General features: G+C 43.9%; 1 protein-coding gene across 1 annotated transcript in view; it reads right to left on the bottom strand.

Annotated features, from left to right (window-relative positions):
- The window catches only part of Hwt (SH2 domain-containing adapter heavyweight), a 167611-nt gene that overhangs the window by 67311 nt on the left and 76511 nt on the right, over positions 1-23789 (bottom strand). Inside the window, exon 3 of the mRNA XM_078195990.1 lies at positions 1084-1203. Within this exon, the coding sequence (XP_078052116.1) occupies positions 1084-1203 (120 nt within the window). The remainder of the gene's footprint in view (positions 1-1083; positions 1204-23789) is intronic.

The raw sequence follows: 23789 nt of genomic DNA, 5'->3' as shown, positions 1-23789 counted from the left end.
GAATGTATCGCGTGGCAATTTGTTCTCTCGAGGACAACGAATACCGTAGCTAGGTCCCTTGAGAGCATGGAATGCAATAACAGGTCTTGCGAAGTCATGCTACGCGGTAACTAGGACCCATTGGGTTGAGGCATGTGGTAACCAAGTGCTCGGAGATTAAACAACACTTGTTTAAACCGTGGAATACTATAATCGTTTTGAATCTACCGTTTTATAAATTTCGACAATTGTAACAAACAACCTTAAAAAGTTCTGAGAATTTAAGTGGATCTGCAATAAATAAAAGAAGCTTTGACACCCTTTTGGAAACGCAATAACTTCTTAAAACTAAATCAAATGACTTCCATTTCTTTATAGATGATAGAAAGGAATTTTTTGCTGAACTCAGTTTATGTCGTTTTCAAAATTTATATTATTCGAATGACAAGAAATGTCTGGATTTAATTAATCTGGAGCTATAAACGAAATAACGTTATACCTTAAAAGGTGTGCCAATAGCTGTAGCTCGAAGAATTCTCTAAAACAGAGATGTAATTCTCAAAGTTGGCTGACAAGCTAAGTTATTTTCGTTATTAAAATCTCCAAGTCCAACGATCCGTGTAATTTATGAATTTCGAAAGTTAGAGCGTGAACTAGAAACTGTAATTTTGTCTAAATTACTATAGAACGCGAAGATCACGATAACCCGATGAAATCTACTAGTTCCCACAGACCCAAAAAGCCCCGGGAACTCCGCATCCCATCCGAGGTTCCCCGCACCGCATTAAATCGCAAAGATCCCGGGATGCACCGTGACCGGAACTTCTTACAAGCTCGAGGCTAGAATTTCAATTGGCCGGTTCTCCCTGTCCAGAAGTATGTTCAACAAACTGCGCCTCTGAATTCTAGAACACTGGAGCGCGGCGCGATCCACTAAAACTTCGAGCATATCCGCCTCTTTCATAAAGCAATACCCGGCCTCGCCAAGTTCCCTAAAACTTTGAATGGCCATTGGACAGCTTGAAACTCGGCGCGGCAACCCCCGGACATAGCCCAACGGTTCCCGCGTTTCATCGAGCGACAACTCAAGTATTTAGTACTCACGTTTTCGACGGTAGGACTCGGTAGCGCCCACTGTACCGTGGATGTCGCGGCCGCTGCGCTCACAGGACGTCTTTTGTTCACGAAGTCGACTGGCAGACTGTAATCGTCGCACAAGGAGACCTGCGGAACACAATAGACCGTGTTTAGACCTTCGTATGACCTGGAACTTTCGTTGACGCGGCGCGAGTCGTAAACCGAGCGAACGGCGTCGTAAGAATTGTTAGTCCTCTGCGACGGGTTCGTTGTTCGTTTCTAGCAGGACTTTGCCAATTCTGTACAGTTTTTCTATAGCGCCACATACAGTTAGTAAATTACACATAATAACTAGACCGCGGATCAAAATAAAAATTGTCTGCAGAACTGTACATTTTTTGACATGGTCGTGTGTTAAAAAATGACTGTCAAGCCCATTTTGAAACAACCTGTTCTAGACACCAGCATTTCCTTTTTTAACCCTCCACTATCGCGATTCGTATACCTTCTCTCGAAAACTAACGATACTACTGTGACTCAAAAATTTCAGAACAGAATTTGAACATTCTGGAACATTGTTTCCTTTATTAGAACTCGATATCTCACTTTCGAGTAAATTTAATTAATCGTTGATTTCATTTCCTCGTAAATAAAAGCTGTGGGTCATTTTAAGCCAGCATGACATCGGAGAATTATAAAAATGAATAATGGTTTTTCTAGCTAAAATAAAAAAAACCTTTAACATTCGCGTCTATCACGAGATAACTCGTAATTGACAGCGAACGCGTTAAACAACGACTTGGTCACTGAAAACGCACCGACATTTCGACTCTGGATCGATCCTAACGAAGCGTTCCCTCTTAAAATTCATTAGCGGAACACGCGCGTCCGTCCGCAATTACTGGCACCGGAAACGAAAACACGGGCCGGTCGTTAAAAAGGCATCTCGGAATTAAATCGGATAATCGTTGCCGGCCGGGTCCCTCGTTCGCAACAATATCCCTCGCGTCTCGGGAAAAGGGAACAAAATCGTGGCGCAGGCCGTTAATCCCCGGACAACGCGGCAGCCTAGGCTCTCTCCCAAGGCACTGGCTCTGCCTCGGTAGGCGCGGTGAAAATCTCCGATGGAGAGCGTAAAAACAAAAATCGCGGGAATAAAGAATGGCCAAGCGCCGAGTCGGATAAAGGACCGGCGCGTTGGCGGCCCGGGGGGTTGGAACCACCACCACCACCACCACCACCCCCGGCCATTTTGCAGGAAGGCATCGTGGACGCGGAGTAGCGCGCGCGGATTTCTGCCACTCGACAAATCGCAGGGTAAGCACCCGAAGAGCCCCTCAACCCCCGGACCCTAAGTCCCAATCGTCGACGACTGGACCAGCTCATCAGCGATATTTACTGTCTGTCGGTGGATCGATCTATTGACGGTCGCATCTACTCTATCCGCCTCCGCGGCCCTCGTCTTTCCCAACCCTCGGCACGACAGCGTGGCCGTCCGTCCGCCCGCCCGTGCAGTCACCGAGACCAGCCCACGAACCGCCGCCGCCGCCGCCGCCTACGTCTGTGCACAGTGCATGCATATAAATCGAGACAATCGCGGATCCCCGGGGGCGGCTTATCGCGCTCGAGTCGCAGCGGCGGTGGGGTGGACCGGGCCACCCTGCGAGAGGGATCGAGACCGATCGAGACCGACGGAGACCGATGGAGAGCGAGAGACGGTCGGGATGGGAGGCAGAGGGGGGCATCAGGACGTGGCGGAGTTGGAAAGTGTTCGCGATAGAGATAGCAGGGATCGTTGAATGAACAGTTTCAGAATTTGTTTGGTATCCACCGGTTTCAACGCTGTGAGCATGTATAATGAAATATTATAATATAATATTGGCATATATCCGTGGGAATGTCAGGAAAAGCTTTTTCTCTCAATAATTATAAGTTCAACCTTTTTGACACTTTAGGACAGCTTTATTGAGTATTTAGACAGCAGAAATCAATTTCTGTGTTAACAATAAAGCCTCTTAATTCGTCACTCTGGATCAAAGTGTAACATTCTTTTCAGAAAAATGATACTGTCATGAGGAGACTGAAGTTAACAATTAATTAAATCTACTCGAGAATGGGATATCGAGTTCTAATAAAGGAAACGATGTTCTAGAATATTCAAATAATAATGTAAATTTTTTGGGTCTCAATAGTATTGCTAATTTTTGAGCGTCAATTATTTAAAAACTGATTTGAATCTGAGTGATCGAATGTGACATATGAGTATCGCATAGAAAATTTGACTCCGGTTGATTGTTAAAATATGAGACATTAATAGAAGAATAGAATAGAATAGAATAAGAGAAACAAAAATTAAGATGGTTTGAAATAGTAACTGAAATCGAGACAGTTAAGCAATGAGAGTGGGAAAGTCAAAAGTGGTAAAGAAGAATGCGACAGTGAAAAAATTGGGAAGAAAAACACAATGGCGAAAAAAAAGTGGGAAACCCAAAAAGCGGTGCAGTCGAAAAGCTGAACAAGAACTTGGACAATAAGAGCGAGTGAAAGAATGACAATGCGAAAGAGCGAGAGGATAAAATCCAGAGAGACCAAGGGAGCAAAACGGCGTGTACACGCGAGACAGAGAGAGAGAGAGAGAGATTGGAAGAGCTCGGGCGAGAGTGATGGTCGACGAAGGGTGAGAGAACGAGAGAGAGTAAAGAGAGGAGGAGCAAGAGTACAGAGGGTGTAGGATGAGAGCGAGGGTAGGGGGCCCTACATGCAAATGGTCTGCATTTATTGTAAGCAAAGAGTGCCGTATGAATATGTGAAGTGGGAAATGAAACAAAACGGGGGAGGGGAAAAAAGACGAACAACGGCAGGGTTGGTAAGACCCAACGGATCGAACGAAAACGGAAATGGTCGGGACCAGCCGATGTCCACGGGTTTTCTGGCGACTTCGGGATAATGGGGAGCAAGGGGTGAGAATGGAGGAAACTGGACGGGCTTAACGATGAATGCCGTTAGCATTGTGAATAATGCACGTCCGGCTGCGGTACAAAAATTATTAGCAAACGTTGTTCTTTTTGTGTGCTTCTTTGGTTCTCTGCAGAGACGGGAGCGGTATATGACGTGTATACTACCCCAAAAAAATTATAAAAAAAATTACATCAAAATTTTTGATACAAATTGGACAGCTTTGATTGACGATAACTCCAAGAAAAATCATCGCCGGATGACGAGGTTTCTTTTAAATTGAAGCTTAAAACTTCTAGTTTACGATTATGGTTCGCAATTTTAAGTTCGATCCACGCTCATTACTGCAACCGTTTAACTGTGAGACCTTTTTTGTCATATTGAAAATCGCCAAGTTCGACAAACTAGGCGAACTTTTAAAATGCAAAATGTACGACTAATGTTAGAAAATGCGAATGTAGAACGAAAATCGAAAAATCGAAGATTCTAATGTCTACGGATAGTGGAATTCTTTTCGAAATGGATTTGATGCTAAGTGGTATAGTGTTTCGTGAAGTTGGCCGGCTTCGGGGTAACAGCCACCGCAGTCTCAACAGGAATACTTCTCGTTCCGTTGGAGGAGGAAGCCAAATGCGAACTAGGCCGACTGGCCATCGTGCTGGAACGGTCAATGGAATCTCGAGAAACCGCCAAATACCCAGCAGCTAAAGCGTAGCGTTTCATTGTCCCGAATTATGGCCATTTGAGGGAGACAATAGCGTTGGATATATCTCGTCATTCTCAAGCTTAATATTCACTGTTAGACTGGCTCAGTTGGATTGCGTCACGCTAAATATTAAACTGTTCGTTTTAGTTCTAGTTATACTAATTTTATCCACTATTATCCAAATTTTTATTAACTGAATATTTATTAGTCAATTAATGATCGATAACTAGACTGCGGTTCTTATACACTTTTGACAAAAATTGCTAGGTCATAATTGAGATTATTTTCATATTATGTAAGATTTGTTAATATTATCAGAAGAGGGGAGACATTTTTAATTCCGCAGTATATTAATAATATTATGAAATTATTCTTGAAACAATCACTATTTGTATACTACTATTTTGTATACTATATGTTGTATACGCGTTTGATGTGGATCCGGTTTGTAAGGCCGGATTTGTTTATACACGCTTGGTACAATGCCGTATTAATAGATGTATGTTTGTTTTATATACACTTTATTTACACTGTACAAGTATACTAGTTACGATGTTTGATGGTGGTTTACTACGTTTACGTTTGGATGTGTTATGTATGAATGTTAGCTGTGATCTTAGTTTGATGCGTTATGTATGAATGATTACTGCGTTCTGTCTCTCGTTTGTCGTGTTCTGTCTGTTGTCACCTCGGTGTTTCGTTAATTGGTGGAGGATAGTTTTGGTGGAGGAAATGAAATGTCTTCGATTGGAGGTGGGTGTGTCGCAGGGAACTTGGACTGAGGAGTGGGAAATTTGGTAGGAACTTCGTGTTTGCATCGTCTTCTTTGTTAAAGTAAAATTATGAAAGTTTGTCCGTGTAACGGTACCGTGGGTCTGTCACACGTGTTGTCCGTTCGTCGAGTCGAGTTTCGGTAAGTACGGTGGTCGTAAAGTAATTGCGTTAGTCGTCGTTCGTCGGAATTTGCCTATTGTCGATTGATTCGTGTGTTTATGGCTTAATAACTAAAGAGGGACGGCTAGGCACTTTCGACCATCGGTGTTGCCGTCGCAACACTATACTATTCGTGTACTATACTATTTGTAGTAGAATAAGTATATCGCGTCTGATCATCGCGGGATGTTTCTACTTACAGTGAACGCGGTAAATTGTAAATAGTACAAAATAAAATATTCTGAAATGTACAAGATAATAAATTGACGAGTAGTCGAAGCAGGTGACCAATGAAATTCTGGTATACAAATTATTATCAGCAAGTTTTTTTTCACGTTTTGTAGTTTTGTAATTTAAATGAAGTTACTTCTATATTTCTACATATATGATATTACAAACAGTTGTTAAATTATCTTCACTGATCCGATTTTTGCATTGACACTGCGCTATCTTATCACGATTAACACGATATTTTTCATTAAAACGAACCCTCTCCGTTTATTATTCAAACGAATTTTATCGCGAATAATAAATCACGGCAGATTGAACCGCGCTTAATACATTCCATTCGCGCCTCTGACGTCTTTCAAAGTGATTTGTTTTCTCATAAATCTTTGGAACCGTATAAATTTTCCGAGGCAGCCACGGAAGAGTCGGGCGCCGAGAGAGAGAGAGAGAGAGAGAGAGAGAGAGAGAGTGGCCGACATTTATGAAGTGGCCACGTTGCCTGACGTTTTTTTCGCCACCGCGCAGAAACAATAGGAGGGTTCCTTCATTAGAAATTGTTAAAAAGCAACCGAGGAACGACGGGAGAAAAAAAATTGGGGTCGACGACGTTTCCGGCGGTGCGAAAATGATCTCGGCACCTCGAAAGCCAAGTTTCGTGTTTGAAATATTTGCTTTCGCCGCTCTTTCGGTTTACGCGAGCTTCCCTCCCTGCGGAAAAGATTCCATTGACGCTGCACGATTTGCCAAAATATGTGCGCTGATATATCAGCTTTATGTAACAAAGCGGTATATTAGAGAATCTTTTAACTATCACAATTTAATTTGTCCAAAACAGAAGCAATTTTATTCATTCCTTAATCATGTTCACATTAATATATTAATATTCGGCAATTTTCTTGATCTTTATTAAATTTTTGTAGAAAAACCGCAGATTAACATTCGAGAATTTATTGTAAAAAAGAAACGTTTCTATATAAACCTAACATCGAAACAAACGCACAAAAGAATTGTTAACATCAATAAAACAATGTTATGGCAATTAAAACAGCAAATGCAGAGAATCAACTTTAGCTTCGCCCTTTCAATTCTATGATACAGAAGAGTCGTTTAAAATACGGAGATCAGGGATGTTGAAGTAAAGAGTCCAGCCTTAAAAAAGCTTCTGAATTTTCTGGAGGGCCGTGTAATCCTCATTCGTTGAAACACACCCTAATCCTGGAAGCGTTATAGTGAACCCTTGCGAAGGTTCGAGCGAAAAGGCTCGCGGCGCGGATACAAGTAAAAATAACGGGCGTACGTTTGAAAACGATAGCTCTCCGACGGTATCGGGCCAATATAGGAGCGCTAATTCCGTTCATCGGCTGCCGGCGGTAAAAAAAGGCGAGCGGGCACGCGCAAGGGTCGAACGATCCCCCTCGATCGCGCGCGCGGAACCCTCGCCGGGTTTTCGTCGAAGGAGACTTCGGCTCTGTCTCTCTCTCGTTACAGAAAGGCATTCCGCGCGGCCGAGATTAAGCGGGAATATTTAGCAAATGTTTCACATAAATCAAAGCGGCGCAATATGTTCCGAGTTCGGAGCGAGGCTATGTAAATTCATGGTAATATCGGCCGCGCGGACCGCGGTGGGGGCAGACTCGATACGCGGGAGGCGGGGATAAAGTCGAACACGGAACAGACAGGGACAATTGGATAAAAGACCCGCGCGTTTATGATCGAGACGGTTTAGTTGTTATAAGGGAATTAGGCCAGCTGGAAAAACGATCATCTTGCGTCTTCCATGTCGCTGAATCGCGCCGAGTACTTAATGGCGTAGTTCTTATCTTTTATCCTTTCGACACTGTAAAATCCTCGTGTAAATTTAGATTGCAGTTGGATGATGAGTAGACTACAGATTCTATGTATTCCTAACAAACATGAATCAATTATTAACCGAGAATTTTTAATAATTGCCAGATAGCCTGTCTTTGTACACTTGTGGCATCCCGAATATCAGATACACAAGAAAACGTACATATTAACAAAAATAAATAACACGTAACTGTGTTCGATTCTATTAACTTCTATGCTCGACAATTTTTTAAATATAATTGTATCAAAAATATGTGCAACATAAAATTTTTTTATGAAGTCATAAATGCAGGTTAAAGCACAACGATACGATAGGAAAATGTACAATTGTTGTAATTATTAATAAAGAGGGGCGACGCTGGAGAGAAAACGAAGTAATAGAAACGGGATAGCGTTAGCGGGTCCCGGGGATAGAGAAAGATGGAGAGAGGTGAGTGGAGAGCAAAGCCCAAAAGAGGGTAGCGGCCGCGTATTTCATGAACCCCTGAAGCAGCCCTAAGCATTGCTGCAACCGCCACAATCCCATTCATTCTCTTTATGGGCTCCCAAGTATTCGGGAGCGGGCTTGAATAAATCGGAAATTTGCCCCGGGGAAACGTGCTGGCCCCCTTCTCGCGATTTACCTACGACTTTCGAACTGGTCATTCGCGTTTACAACCCCTGCCCCTCTGACTTATCATCTTGTATCGGACCCCGTACAATACATTCACCGTTAACATCGCTACAATTCCCAAAGCACACGATAATGTACAAATGATATCAAACTAAAGTATTTTTTCCTGCATTTTAATCCTCTGTAACCTTTTATCGTGTGTTTCGAGGCAATTTTCCTTTTCTTACAACAACGTGGCCAAAATACCTCGTTGTATTGCTTCTCACAGATAATCAAAGAGATTTTCCATCGCAAACTATCTAACTTTTTATTTTCGAATAAATGCTCTTTAATATACAACGGTTGGTTACCAATTAGCTGCAGGGAGGTAGACGTTAAATCATTCACTGGTTATCTCGTGGTAGACGCCCATGATGACGCATCTGTTAAAAGTTTAGCGCTAAAAAAGTTCTGCAATGAAATTCGAAATCCCGGAAAAATGAGAGCGCGAAGGTGATATTCCGCAGGCTCTTGCGTACGGTCTAAAATATTTAACGCGTTCGCCTATTAAATTCCGCGAGCTTGCAGTGCTTAACAATACCGATTACAAATTGCTTCCGGAAATTAGTGCCGCGCGGAGCACAGTTTAATTGATATCCGAACATAAATTAAGGGGAAACAATCCGCCGGCAGGCGGGGGGAGTTCCATAAAACTATGATAGAGCGGGGGGGAACGGATGATTCCGTTCCTGCGTCTAACTATGCGGAGAACGTGTTCCGCGAGACCGTGAAATGCTCCGAGCTATTTACCCAGCGGAATATCACGCGAGACAGAAGCCATAAAACACGGTGCTAAGCGTTCCATAATTCTCGAGCCACAGGCATAATTCCGTTGTACTTTCGAGTGTCTTTCGTTTAAGTCGCGGCGAAAAACGAGGGTACCATTTCTGGAGATGTAGGCTAGGGGAGTCAATTACTGTGCTCTGTTAGCGGCCCTCAAGTGTTTTCGCTGCTAAACACAGCTTTAGCAAATTAAATGACGTTTCTTAACCCCATGCCGTATGATTTTCTTCATAGCTGCAACGATTAGCAGTTTTTTATTTTTAATATTTTCTGAGAAAAAGAGATATATATCGTGTGTCCATGTTTGCTTGGATATTTAAATATTGACGACAAGAAATCACTGTTTCGCTTCTCCGCAATTTTAATATCTTTTACCAATACAATTAATATTGTGACATCTTACATAGAACGATTTATTTTAGTGAATATTAATCTTCATTCGTTCAATATATTTTTAACCTTCACAGAAAATTTCGCAAAGTTAGTATAAAGAAATGAAATAACTTTGATGGTGTTTTAAGGATTTCTGACTTTTGAACGTTTCATTTTAAGAAATAAATAATTGATTGAATTCAAATACGTGATTGCCTACACCACACGGTAACCGGTTAAATCCATCCGCTCGTTGTTGATTTTAGACATTGCGAATAGTTTCGGTAACATATTTTCAAACGTCAGGATAGCAGAATCACGGACAAACAGATCGATCACGATGACACAATTAACCCCTAACTTGGAAGGGTTGCAACTTGAATAGCTAAGGGTCCTGATGCTGGCGCCTGTACGGAATCCCTAAACGCTCGTTAGTAAACTGTAAATCTAGCATCTCAGCGGCCAATTTGCATCTGAATCCAGATACGCAAATTACTGTACACAAAAGAGTCTGATCGGAATCGGAAATTCCTGTTGCTCGTACGGATTCGTCTACAATCAACTAGAACGGTTCACTGATTCGCCGCGTCTATTAATTTTACTTATTATCATTTTTATTAACTAGCAGTCTGGTAACACGTAGTACATCGCAAAGTATACTGTTTTAATCCCTTTTCCATTTTCTTCATAGTTACAATGACGAGTACTTTGTTGGTTATAATAATTTCTTAGGAGAAAAAGAAAATTTATATTTATTGTATGTCTACATTTATTAGAGCGATTAAATATTGATTGCAAGAGAGCATAATTTTCATCCGATTTAAAAGAATGGAATAACAGTCATACTTAACAGGATATTAATACAAATCTCCGTCACGACTCTGACTCGCTAAAATACGTTAAGGGGTTAAAGAAACAGTTTGAAAGGAAACGCGACGTTTTGGCGACCAATATTCACGAGTCCGTGCAGTTTGTTAGTTTTGTGTACAAAGAACGTAATAAAGGCGAGTGAAATTCAAAGATAACAGGTTCCACCAAATTTTCCGGTCGTATTAGCCGCTGACACCAGACCGCAGGATAAACACTGATGGATTCCCAACAATATTTACACGACTTGCGGCCTAAGAAGATTCCACGGATAATCCCGAAAGAAAACTCGAATTGACGAACGATCATACCAACGGTTTATCCTCTTACCGCATTCGACCGTTACTCCAACTGTATTCCCGCTAAATAGAATTTAATTACTGGAGGATTAAGTTCCTGGAACGTTTCCTGCACTAGGGAAAATATTTCATAATTAAGCGACGGAACGCATGAAAAATTTACCACTATTTCGCGGCTTTTAGAAACCGTCTAACATTTGAGCCGTTTAAAACGAAACTGGTGTAAATAAATTCTTTTGTCGGGTTGATTCAATATTATTAAATCATGACAATTACTTTAATTTAATATTATATCTGATTCATTTTATTAGTTTAAATCCACGCTTGACCGTGATTTATATAAAAGAGTCATCACAATTATTCGTGTAATTGCATTTTATAGAATTATTAGGCTATCCTTCGTTATCCACAAATTAACTTCTTTTATATCATTCTTTAACCCCATTTTCTTACACCATGTTGTATCTCCACCATTTTTCATTACTTTTTAGTGAAATTTACATAAGTTGCAGTTACTACTACGGATTTTATACATCTATGTGCAAGAACTTTTTATTTCGCATAAACACCCGCAGTTTAGTAATTCTATTTAATATAATTTTCCAGATGAAATGTTTCCGAAACGTATACTCCCTTTTTCCTTCTCCGGATGTGTACGGTTAGTTAATTGTCACTGCGAGAGATATAATAGTTCCACCCGATGTTATGGCTGGCGAGCTTCTCGGACAAAATCGCCAGAGGAAAATGATCAAATTTCGCACTTATCTCCCCCAATGTTCCCCGAGTTGCCGCGCGAAAATCAAGAAATAGTGAGTTACCGGGCCGGGGCCCATTACAACGACTAATCATGATCGATGACAAGTGAAAGGTCTCCGATACGAAATCCTTCGAGAAGAAGGATCTTCATCCTCCGCGCGCAGATATATCGTCCCCGGGCCACTAACAGGGTAAACGCGTTAAAGTTTCACGAGGTCCAGTCTGCGCACGAAGACCGAACTTGCCCGGAGCTATTCAACATCGTTTCCCGGAGCTGGGTACCGCGCTGGACCCTTGGATTGGTTCTACAAAGAGCTCCGCGAGCCGTTCCTCGCTTCTTCTTTTTTTTTTTTGGCTCTCGGCTCGTTTCTCTTCGTTCGCGGTATTATATTAGTCGGTCTCGTGGGCAACGTTACCGCGACGTCCAGTGAAAAATCTTATCGTTGGCCACAGACCCGATAGCGAAAAGCGATCGTTGTCTTAAAAGTAAGCGTTGGAGAATAACAAATAAAAAACGACCGACTAATAAAGAAAAGAAACTGAATTGTTAGGTTGGAAACTATGAAACGGGCGTTCTTGTTTAGTCTGTATTCAGCTGCGGCGCCCGTTTCATAGTTTCCAACCTAATACATCTTCAAGCTGAATTAAATAGGACACAACAGCGATTTAGATTCTCTCAATTGTTCTTCATCAAAGTATTTCAAGGATTTCTAACAATTACTACTTGTAATAACTAATTTTAATTATTTCTATTTCTAAGAATTTCTCTAAAAAGTGTCTCTAAAACTGTTCAAATCAGAAGCTTTACAAAGAGGTCGCAGGTTACGTTCCATCGGAGGAGACCCTTTCTGTGGAGCATCTATAGCCCGTAGATTCCACGGAGTCGCCGGAGAAGCTACAATCAAACACACGATCAAAGTTCCAACTTAATCGAGATGGAACGAGTCAATACAGTATCCAGCGGAACAAATACCATGGGATGTCAATAGACGGCGGAAGAAGCGAAGCAAAAGAAGTCCGTGATTCCACGATTAGAGGACATCGTCTCGGAGTCCCTTCGTCTTCATTTAAACGAATACGCGTGTCCCTCGGCCCTTTGGTCCTTCCAATAGGACAGAAATGTGCCGCGGAAGGACCACAGGCCTTTTTGTCGCGTCCTCCTCCGACTCCGAGGGTCAGGAAGGGTCGCGAGGGCCGAGGTCCCTTCAAAGAGAGCGAAACTCGCCTCAAAGTCAGATAGAAGAGCAGCGGCTCGTTCTCGCCGAGCGGAGACGGGGGCCATGCAATAAGATGACGGCCGAAGAGGGGGGCACTTCGGGAACGGTCTCTCTAATCGGCCGGTATCTTTCGGCTTAGCTCGTCTTTCTGCCGATCTCCTGCCACCGATCCGCAACCACCTGACAAAGGTTCTTTAACGAGAGACCCTCCACCCTACGCGCCGAGATGAAAGACCGCTCTTGAATATTACCTTCCTAGTTAATCGCACGCAATTTCACCCATTGTCACCTGGCGGATGGTTTCTCAGGTGAAATACCGAGCGAATTCGCGCTGCTCTCTAATTGCCTTAATGAATCGCTCGCTCCGGCTTGTTCATTTTTATGTCAGTTTCACTTATGTAGTAGAACAGTTCGAATGAAGATTGAGGATCGTAGCTACTGTCTAAAGCATCTGGGGAACATCTTTATAAGTACTACATATGGATACGATAATATTTTAGTCATTGTGGGAGCAATAACTTATCCAGCGACGTCGTCAACTTTAGCTTTTAGTTCTGGCCCCCTGAGGAAAACTATAGTCATAAATACCATTAAATCCTTTCTGCGATAACGAAGAACGTTTCTAATATCATCAAATATGATTTCTGATCGATTCTAACTGGAATTCTCATTTCTGTTCCCATCAGAATACAAAATCCGAAAACGTACTACTTTAAAGTAAACCCTTATTTAAAGATTCCACAACATTCTTCGATCCGAGCTTTCGCCTATTTGCTATAGCTGCTCGTATACTTATAGGTTGGAGTGTACGTTTCGCTTTGATGTTCATTCGACAGATTATGAACCTGTATTTTCTCTGTTTCCGAGGAACAGCTTTCCCATTCCAAGTCGTCGTCCTCGAAGACGGAAACTTTGAACAAAGCAGAACCTGGACAACCATCGGCTGGCACGAAAGGGACGATGGGCTGGCCCCAAAAGGGATCCTCGCCGCGATGCTCAATTATACGGCGCATAGGACAAGACGGGACCCCCAAGATCTCGAAACTTCGGCTACGTGGTCGCACGCATTTCGCGTAAGTCGACTTCATCGGTCATCCAACTCCAGGTGGACGAATTACCGTCGGTCGTTAGAGTTCGAAGCGGGTCGCGAGAGACGCCCGACCGGCTCCATCCCCTCGCCTGCATCCCTCCAGGTAAAAGTTTAAACGCCCCTTCACACGAACCGCTCGAATTTGCCGAGATGAATGCACGGGACCCCGGGACCACCACTCGACGTCCCGCGAACGTGAAATAATTAACTTTTTTTCGGCAACGGGGCTGCGCGCCGAGCAAATAGAAATTTTAGGCAATCTCGGGGCCGCTAGGACGGCGCAAGTCGCCGAGGCAATCAAGAAATGTATGGGGTTTTCACGATCGGCTGCGAACTAATTGCTTTTTACGGTCGTCGCGGGAACGTTGTTTTCCGGCGCGTGATTTTCATTTAAAACGGAATTTGAAGAGTCGTTTATCACAAATTTCGTCGACCGACCACCTACCAATCGAAAGTGGAAGATACCACGCTCACGGACTGAAGTATCAAATGGTATGGCCTGCAGCTCTGACATCATCGAAACACGTAGAAAATACTTTGAACTAGGACAATGTAACCGGTTATTGCGGAGTTATCACTTGTGGTCATGAATAACCTTATATTTATCGAATGAGATATATAAAAGCGACTAACAAGTATTGCCATATATAAATTACAAGATTGAGTTCATTTAAATTTGTCACCATTTTTATAATAGCGCGAGCCTGATTAAAGAAATATATTCAACAACTTTTAATGGAAGTAGTTTTATGACTTCAACAATTACGAAATAAAAAATGCGAAATCGGTCACTTGACCGGTGGTGACAGGTTTTTCCAATCAAAGGCATACAAAATCTTCATTAGCCTATCTAGTGGAAATCAATCTCTACTACAAAATAAAATCATTGGAGAGGAAGAAAAAAGCACCAAGGCGTCACTAACGACGTCAAAGTCGACGCGACATTAAACATGAAATAAAAAAAAGACAGAAAAGGTAGCAATTGAAAGCACGAGACTGCTTACAAACTGACCCCGAGTGCACGGGGCGGAAAAAAAAGGGAGATTTCATGCGAGGGTGTCGAGATCGCGAGGAAAAGGTTCCATTAGCATCGACTCGTTCGTCTTCTGACGATAATCTCAGCAGCCCGCAGCGCCGCGGCAAGACTAGTTGCTCGCCGAAAGGGTTGAACCGCGCTGCAACCCCTGCAGGTGGCCCGGCCACCCACGCACCCGCACAGTTTCGCGAACCGGGATCCCCCGCGCCCCTCGTGTACGTGTGGATAGATACTCGTAGAAACGCCGTGATTGTTCCGCCGGTTTCTCTATTCGGATAAACGTCGACCCCTCCTTATCACCCCTTATCCTATGACGGAGAGGGTCCTTCCGTAGTCGCGGGAACGGAACCCCATCGCCCGAGGGGCTGCTAATTGATTTTAGAAGTTCCTCCGCCGGGCCATCTCCGCCGACCTCCTCCTGCGCGCTCTACACCTCTCCGAGCCCTCGGTTTCGCTGTGAAAGACACCGACATGCTTCCTCCTACTGTCGCATCGCGAGTCGTAAGAGTCCTGTTTCTAAGTCGTCTTACGGATTCTCTGAGAAACAGCATCCTCGACCGGCCACCCTTGTCTCTTGTTAAACGCGGCTCAACGTGAAAGCCCTTTCCCTTCGCTCTCGTTCTTCTACCGGCGAGAAATCGAACTTCTCCCGTCGCCGCGCGATCGCGAAGAAAACGTTAGACGATCGCGAACGTTCCGCTTTGTATAGTAGTTCTCGTCTTGGACGGTCCGTGAGTCGCGCTTCGCTACGGCATCGATCGATCGGCTATTAACGGCAGAAACGCGTCGGGACCGAGATGGAAGATCAAAAGGGAAACGTTCTCTTCCGGTCGCTTTGATTCCTTCGGGACAATCGCTCGCGATAACGAGGTCCGTGCCGGTACGTCATTTTTCTTTCGGGTTTGAAATTCTGTTATATTGCAAGGAAATCTTTTTAGTCGATTTTAGTAAAACGATTAAGAGAATTTAAGAGTGCCAATATGCTCGAGAAACGTATCCACGATTGTTGCATAGTAGAATGAGGTTGCAACGAAATGATCGTTCATTTCCTTTTATCGTTTGCCATGCGTATACATAAGCTGATACGACTTCTTCACGATGACAGCACGTTCCTTTAAAGCAACTTATTGGTTAAATGAGTTTGATATCGTATGAAAATCCAAAATGTAGCGGTTCAATTGCAAGCGCCGAGAAGCACGTTCTTGCGAACGATCGTGGCTCAAAATCAAAGACGAAGACTTCGCGTCCTTCAATCCGAGAGTTGCTTTGGAAGCCCGCAGCCTCGTTTCTTGCCAATCAGCCGGCATTCAGATGCGCGGAGAAGGGTTAGGGGAATGCGAGCGGAGGCGGGTAAGAAGACGACTTCTTCTGGACGTTTCTTTCGAAGGCGGAGTGTAAGGGCGTGGATCGCGGGGTGTAATAGCGAGGCTATGGCTGATACAGGGTCTCGGGTTTAACGACGCAATCAAGCAGATCGTAGGAAAGGCACGATACTTAAAGAACAGAGACACGAGCTTGGGAAGGGGGGTGAGAAGACGCGGACACGAGCGCGAAGACCTTGAGGGCATCTCGGCTGGCCGGAACCACTCGGTGAACTTGCAGCAAAAAAATGGGAAGGAGGTTCGCTTGCCGGTCGTAATCACCGGTACTGCAACAATGCGGCCCTCCCCCGAGGCTCCAGTTCTTCTTCCCTCTCCGCCCCTCGCCGCTCCTTTCCCATGCTACCCGACCACCCGAGCAACCCCCAGAGCACGGACGTCGACGTCGCGCTGTCGTTTCGCTGTCTTCCTCGCTGTCGCGGCGAACGCCGAGCATTCATTCACCGGGCTTCCTGATAACGCCGGCGTGTATGCTATCCAAACGGACCGCACAATAAGCTTCCGGTTTATTAAAATCCACCCCCCCCACCCCACCCACGAACGGGAGCGACGCTCCTCCGCGCGTCGCTGTCAATTGTGCGCCGCTCGAGGTTTCGGTTTGTGACAACGCAGTCTGTCGATGTTGTTTACCGCAACGGAAAATGAGAGGAACATTCTGCGCGGAAACTATTCCGTTCGACGGCTTCTCGCGACAATGTTACCGGCGCGAATTGTTTTCCAGAGTTAGAGAGGACAGGGTAACCCGCATTTTTTCGTACGTATACCTCGGCACTGTGTTCCACAAATAAGAGCGAGACTATAATATTATTCAACACTGAACCTACCGAGGTCTCCGGGTATGCGTAAATGCATTTCCCTGATTTCTAAATTTGAAAAAAGGGGTCTAAAAGTATCTAACGGGTGCTGTTTTGTAACGACGAGAGGACTGTATTTGTTTAGACTTTTTGATATTTTTGTTATAATATAGATTTGACGAGTCTGACTCGTGATAGAAGATATTTGCTAATATCCTGTTAAATATGTTTACTGTTCCATTACTTGATGACCGAATAAAATTCTGTTCTCTTGTTGACATTATATAAGCATTTAAGCGAATTTAGGCAAACGGAATAAATATAAATTCTTTTCTAAGAAATGGTTACAATCGAAAAGTTGCTCATCGTTTTAACTGTGCAGAAAATGGTACAGCGGGGTGTTAAATAACGATCGAGTACCGTTTACACGGATTGTATACAACGGGATCATTTCTCTGATAAACGCGTCGAACGCCATCCGCGTGAAATTCTCGTCGATATCGGTTCACATTTCGCGCGACTAAAGACTGCACATTGTGATCAGAGCAGACAATGGCGGCATCCATGCAATTAGCCGTCACAATGGAACCGCCGTCGGACAATAATCCCCGAAATTTCAGAATTAACATCGACGCGACGCGACGCGACGCGTTATGCGAAACGGCCTTGTCAACCTTGGCACAGTTATCAAGAATCTCCGAGCAGAGCGGCTTTCTCTTATCTGGGCGCTGGTCGCCGGTTCAGCGAGCTCGCGACGGCTAAATCGTCCATTAACGCGCACCGAACCCTTCAAAATATCCTTCGACGGGGAAACAAAGAGCGCGATAGGTAGGGAAAAAACGTGGACGGGGACGGCGGAGGACGGTTAAGGGCGGAAAAAAGAGAGGGTGGCCCGCGATCCGACTACTGGCAAGATATTACGTAAGGGCGAATCCACGAGGGTCGGGAACAGCGCGCAGTACCTTTGTCGCCACTTAAAAGGGTCGTCCCGGCAGAGCAGCCAGCCCTTGTCTCCCCCGCCGCCAGATTGCCGCCCTGAGAACGGCGACTTCTGCGAAGTCGTGCGCGAGTCGCAGGTGGCCCACTCGCGTTATCGTTCGTTCGCAGTTCGTCGAACACGGGGCCAAACCCTTCCCTCCAAATCTCTCTCTCTCTCTCTGTGTGTCTCTCACACTCTCTTTCTCTCTCTTTCTCTCGCATCACCGTGGAATCCGCTTTGCCCGGAAACACGAGATCGCGCCCGAGGAAGCCAAACGTCGTTAATAACTCGCGGTACATTTAATGCCTCTCCGCTTTGAGTGACGTCGCGCGGTCCCGAGACTGCCGCACCGCGAGGGTGCCGAGCTGATTGCTAATTACCGCTCGGTTCAGACCGAGGTGGACGAGAATGCGCCGCACTTGGACCAATGGTCTCGCTAGTGCCTCGTCCTCTTAACGACTGAACTCGTTTCTCCATAGAGCCGGCACTTTCAGGTGAGTCGGGGATCTGCGAGTCTTAGAAGCTTCTCCGTTCGTCGCTCGAGCGGCTCGGCGAGCTTCAGATATTGAGGATTTTCTACGATATTGTTTCACCGTGTAAGGTATACGATTTTAACGAAAATAAAATCTCAAGTCACCTATTTTTTATATAAATGCATAAAATTCGCAATCTGGTCGCAAGAATGAAATATAGTAATAAGAAATTTAGCGACAATAATGAGATACTTGATGAAGCATGAAACAGATACGTAATCCCGGATGTTCTCGTGGATTAACGAAGATGGCGTCGCGCACAGCAAGCGAAGCGATTGGAAGTTCTCCGACTTTCAATCGCAAGGTTCCGGGCAAATGGAAAGGAGAACACGGGGGAAAGTCGAAAAGAGGGAAATCGACCCCTCGGCTGCCGGAAACGTCGTAAATCCTGTCGTTACATCATTAATGCGGCGAGCTTCGTTAATTAATTCGCCAGTGTTGTGGCTGCTGGGTCGCGGCGCAGGAAGGGGAAGCGACCGGTTAAAGAGGTCGAACGATTTGCTTTGCGCGGCGGGACACACACGCGCGCGTATACACCGATACGATCTAATTACCGGAGTGACACGTCCAGAATACCGTTGCGGGCTCGCCAAAAATCATTCGACATGGCAACTGCCACCTGCAACGCGTGCACAGACCGGGGGGTTGTTGCGAGAGCACGACGATTGAATTTTCGATACGTCTCGCCCGTTACTTTTCCGACCCGGATCGATTCGGGACGCAAATCTCGGTTCCAGTTCAATCGGCGGGATGAAATCGGCCTGAATCCGCGGCGACCGGTCACGATCGTTTAATTCGCTCGGTTCAATGGGAACCGATCGCTGCCACGAGAACTGAAATGAAAAACGCTTTTGTTTCGCGAGCGATACCGTCGGAGATACCGTCGCGAAATTGCCGCACGTCCTCGACCCAAATCAATTTAATAATATCAATTAATAGTATACAGATCGGAGTTGAACAAAATAAATTGCTCCGAGCAAATATTATATCATATTATTCAATTATATAATATATAATAATTGAATGCCATGTAATATTATATATATATAAATCTGAACAATTATTTAATTATTCTAAATGATTGGTGCAGTAATTTGTTAACAAGATGTCTACTATAATCAATTTCTAAAAGCTCCGAAACGATCAATTTCAGTTACTTTCTAATTTAGAAACATTTGTTTAAAAAACGTCTTACACAAACTCTTCAAATGAAGAAATACGAGAAACTTTATAAATGTTAGAAATTATAAAAATTATTAAACACAAAGAAGTGTCAATAGATGTAGCTGTTACAGAAGTCACCGTTCAATGAGTTACTTATTTCATTATTTTACTAATTTTCTTCAACGCTCTGTTTAACCGAATAGATCAACAACGGAACTAGTGTGTGAAACAAACAATTACGTCGTAGAAAACGGAGGATCCGTCCATTATCTACGAGCGTGTAAGAGCAAACGACGAATAAATACCTGAAAAAAAAATGAAACAGATTATTTGCAAAGCCCACGATGGGTCTGGAAATGTTCGCGAATCCGCGGGATTAGGGCGATACTTTTCATCCGGACTATTGTACACGGCCAATTTGGGATCTGTAAGTATGACGGATGATCACGCGCGGCAAGGTGCTCGAGGCTGCGAAATTACTGGGCTTTCATAAGGATCGTGTGCGAGCCAGTGATATTTTTAAAGCCACGGCTGGGAAAAGAGCCGGCCGCAGCTGCGAGCGACGTATTACTACCGTTCCTTTTAACATCGAGCTTCGTGTTCTTGTCTCGGAGACTGGAAAAATTATACAGAACAACGTGGTATGTTCCGATTAAATGTCTGTTCTTTATCGTTAAATTACAAAACGTCTGCAGAATGTCAATGCATAAATGTATAAATCATCGGTAGTCTATAAATTATTCAATCAATGTATAAAACGTGCCGTCACTTTTGATACAGTTCCATTTTAATTATGCTGTACTTCAGAGTTCTGAGAAATACTAAGATATTATAGAAAATAATTCTCACATGGAACAAAAATCTTCTAAATCGACTGTGAAAAGCAGAAGTTAAAGCGTACCTGTCCTAACAATATTTTTCTAGAAGGATGGTAACGTAAAATTAATTCAAATGTATCCAACATTTTAAAAGAGCGATGGTCCCTTGAACGGTGGATCATTTTCGCAATTCGTATTATTGGCGACAATTTTGTTCGGCCATTTTTCTAAACATATTTTTGGAGAGATTTCCCGGAAGCTATTTGCCTTCCTAATGAATACAAAACAGTAATTTATTTTATTTAATTCTCGAAATTCGAGCGACTCGACGAACAATGAAAATAATCCGGGCAAAATTGACCCAGCCGTCGCTTCGCCAAGGATTCAAGCAAAGTATAAAACCGGAGCACACCGTGATTACGCTCGTTACCTGATCCGCAGTCGCTCGGATCGCGGCGCGTTCCAAAATTAATCAGCGGCTTTACGTCGATACTAATGGAACCACCAAACTCCAGCTCTTTTGACTCATTAACTTTCATACAGGCTTGCGGTATACAAATCGTCGAGGGCTAGAAGGAGAGGGAAAGTCCGGGATAGACCGCGACAGAGACGCATAGGCGAGAGACAGACGGAGAAGGACAGAGAACCGAACTCGTCGAGTCTCCCTGATGAAACAGAATCTCATCAAAATGGACGTGAATGCGTCGGGCATTGATTTCCACGTCCCCAGACGTCCTCCGACTACCGACAGCGAGCTTGTTACCAGGCTTTTCCAGGATCGACGCGTATCACGCACGGCATACGTGCATAATTAACGAGACGTGCCGCGCGGCTCGAACGATAAATTTTGACGTACGAATCCGCAGCGACACGGATCATGCTAACGACGCATCAGCCCTTGCATGGGAACTTTTCGAGTCGCGGCCGCAACACGGACTGCCTAACGCCGGGGATGCGGCGAACCGCAACGCCATAGGCATCGACGTTTCCCTCTTCCATCGGGGGCCACTTCTGACCAGCCTTCCTGTCACTACGTTACGCGATACGCGGATCCGATCTGAAGCCTTTTGTCTTCGATCATTCGCGACACTGGTATCGTTCAACTGCGAACATTCCCATTTAACGCTAAACATACCATGAGGATCGAAACGGCTAGTCTCACTATATCAATAATTTAAATGACATTTCCTAAGGGCAAAAATAAATTTGAAAGTTTCATCGACAGAAATTTTCTCCCTTAAACCAGAGGCTGTGCTTGTCATGGCAAAATTTCCCAAGTTCGACGAAATGCCCGGACTTTGCAAGATTCTTTCCGAAGATGCTGTTCACAGTGAAATGAAGCATGACTCGTCCCCTTTAATTTAAAAGAGAAAAAAACTCGGCCACGATTTTTATTCGCAAAGTTTCAGTACTTTAAGCTGGCGTTGGCGTTATCGCATGTGCAAGGGTTACTTTAAAGCGCTGTAGTAACTTTGCGGGAAAAAATCTTAGCCTAGTTTCTCCGTATTCAAATTAAAGGGAAAAGATGGAACTAGATCTCTCTGTGAACGGCATTTCCGACAAAAATTATGGAATGTTCTTGTATTTCGTCGAACTTGGTACTTTTCAATTTGACAAACATAGAATTACATTTAAAGAATTACAGAAGGAATTAAATCCAGAAAGATTATATCAAATTAGAGGTTTTAAGGTTTAATTTAAAAGAAGAACCGTCATCGTTCGTCGTATGATGATTTAACGCGAAGTTATCGTCAGTATTTGACCAATTTCGATGAGTATATATGTATATGCATATATGGGTTTCTTTGTGAAGTGATCTGAGCTACAATTGATTATCGCGTTTTGTATAATGTGACCGGCTTAAGCTCGACTATGGGCGTCGAGTCTCCGCTGTGGAGAGGTCCTTGGTAATATTTGAGTTATTCTAGAAAGCAGCAGAGGCGGTCGCGCGCAGATTAAACCGTGCAAAGCCGATTCCGATGAAAGGCAACTTCCTGCCTCCGTGCCGACGGACTGTTTTCGCAAGGGGTGGCGCGGTACGTGTGACGCGGGGATGCTCGATCCTGTGAGTTTTATGGCGGGGGACGGATGATGGTTCGGATAAAAGGGTACTAACGTTTACGGGATAATAATTGGAGTACGTAAATTACGGCCGAACGACGGATTGATGGAGATGGTAGCGATAAGGTGGTGGCCTAATGAATTCACCGGATGTAGGAATAATTGTACGTCATCGGGATGTTACTGTCGCCTAGGGGTGAAAGCTATTGTCCTCGATGAAAACACGTTTATACATTCACAACAAAATTGACTGGTTGCAATTTCAAATTAAGATAACTAAAAACAGAATAAAGTTGCTATTTGGTTTATAATCTTTGCAATTAACGCAGACAATTTTTATTTTGCAGAAAAATCCGTAGTTTATAGATTGTATGTTATCATTTATATAGCATATTACACGCGATTTATGGGTGGGGAATAAATCAGTTTTGAGCTGTTTAAGAAAAACCGAAGATAAATTACCTCCATTATTTAATAAAAATGAAGAATTATGGATCGCAAGTAAATCAGACGGAAACTATAGCGATGAATTAACAGGAAACATAAAATATAGTAGGGCCGTGACAAATTACGGTACAGACTAACACAAAGCGGTGGCCGCGGACATTAACGAAACAAGTTGGCTGAGCTCCAACGTGCACCGCGGGAAAATTATTTATTTAAAAAACCCATTGTAAGTCCTTTAACCCTCGTAGTACTAACGGTTGGGTATTCATGCGATGACGCATGATTGGGTCCAAACGGACCCGTCAGTTTATATACACAAACATTTTGAATTAAAATTTTCGTATTATTACCATAATTATGATTATTATTATTATTATTATTACTATTATCTTACCGTGATCTACTAACGAGTGACGTAATTGTATCAATAATTATTGGACAGGTCGCGAGGTTATAATTGTCGCAGATTTTCTCCCGGCTGAAATTACGGAGAGGAGAATCGGGTTCCCAAGAGTCTCCATTGGAATGTTCAATTGTCAATTCTTAAAGGGATTTAGGCATTGTTAAACGAGACGTGGCGAGGCGAGGCATTCATTTCCCCGGACTAATTTGCTGGCGCGAATGTCCCAGATCGCGCCATTCTTCTTCCGTAAGCGTAACAAAGCCAGTGGAAGACACTGACACGAGGATTCAGAGACCGATTGGTTCCGATCTCCTCAGTCGTGTCCCTGCGGGCGTGTTCTGCGGGTTCGTGGGACCGTGCCAAGGATAATCGCGTCCTCGACGATAACGTCGTTATCGGCGACGCAATTTCGG

This window comes from Augochlora pura, chromosome 2 (assembly GCF_028453695.1).
Source record: "Augochlora pura isolate Apur16 chromosome 2, APUR_v2.2.1, whole genome shotgun sequence".
NCBI classification, from domain to species: Eukaryota; Metazoa; Arthropoda; class Insecta; order Hymenoptera; family Halictidae; genus Augochlora; species Augochlora pura.
This window is presented reverse-complemented; position numbering and strand designations above follow the sequence as displayed.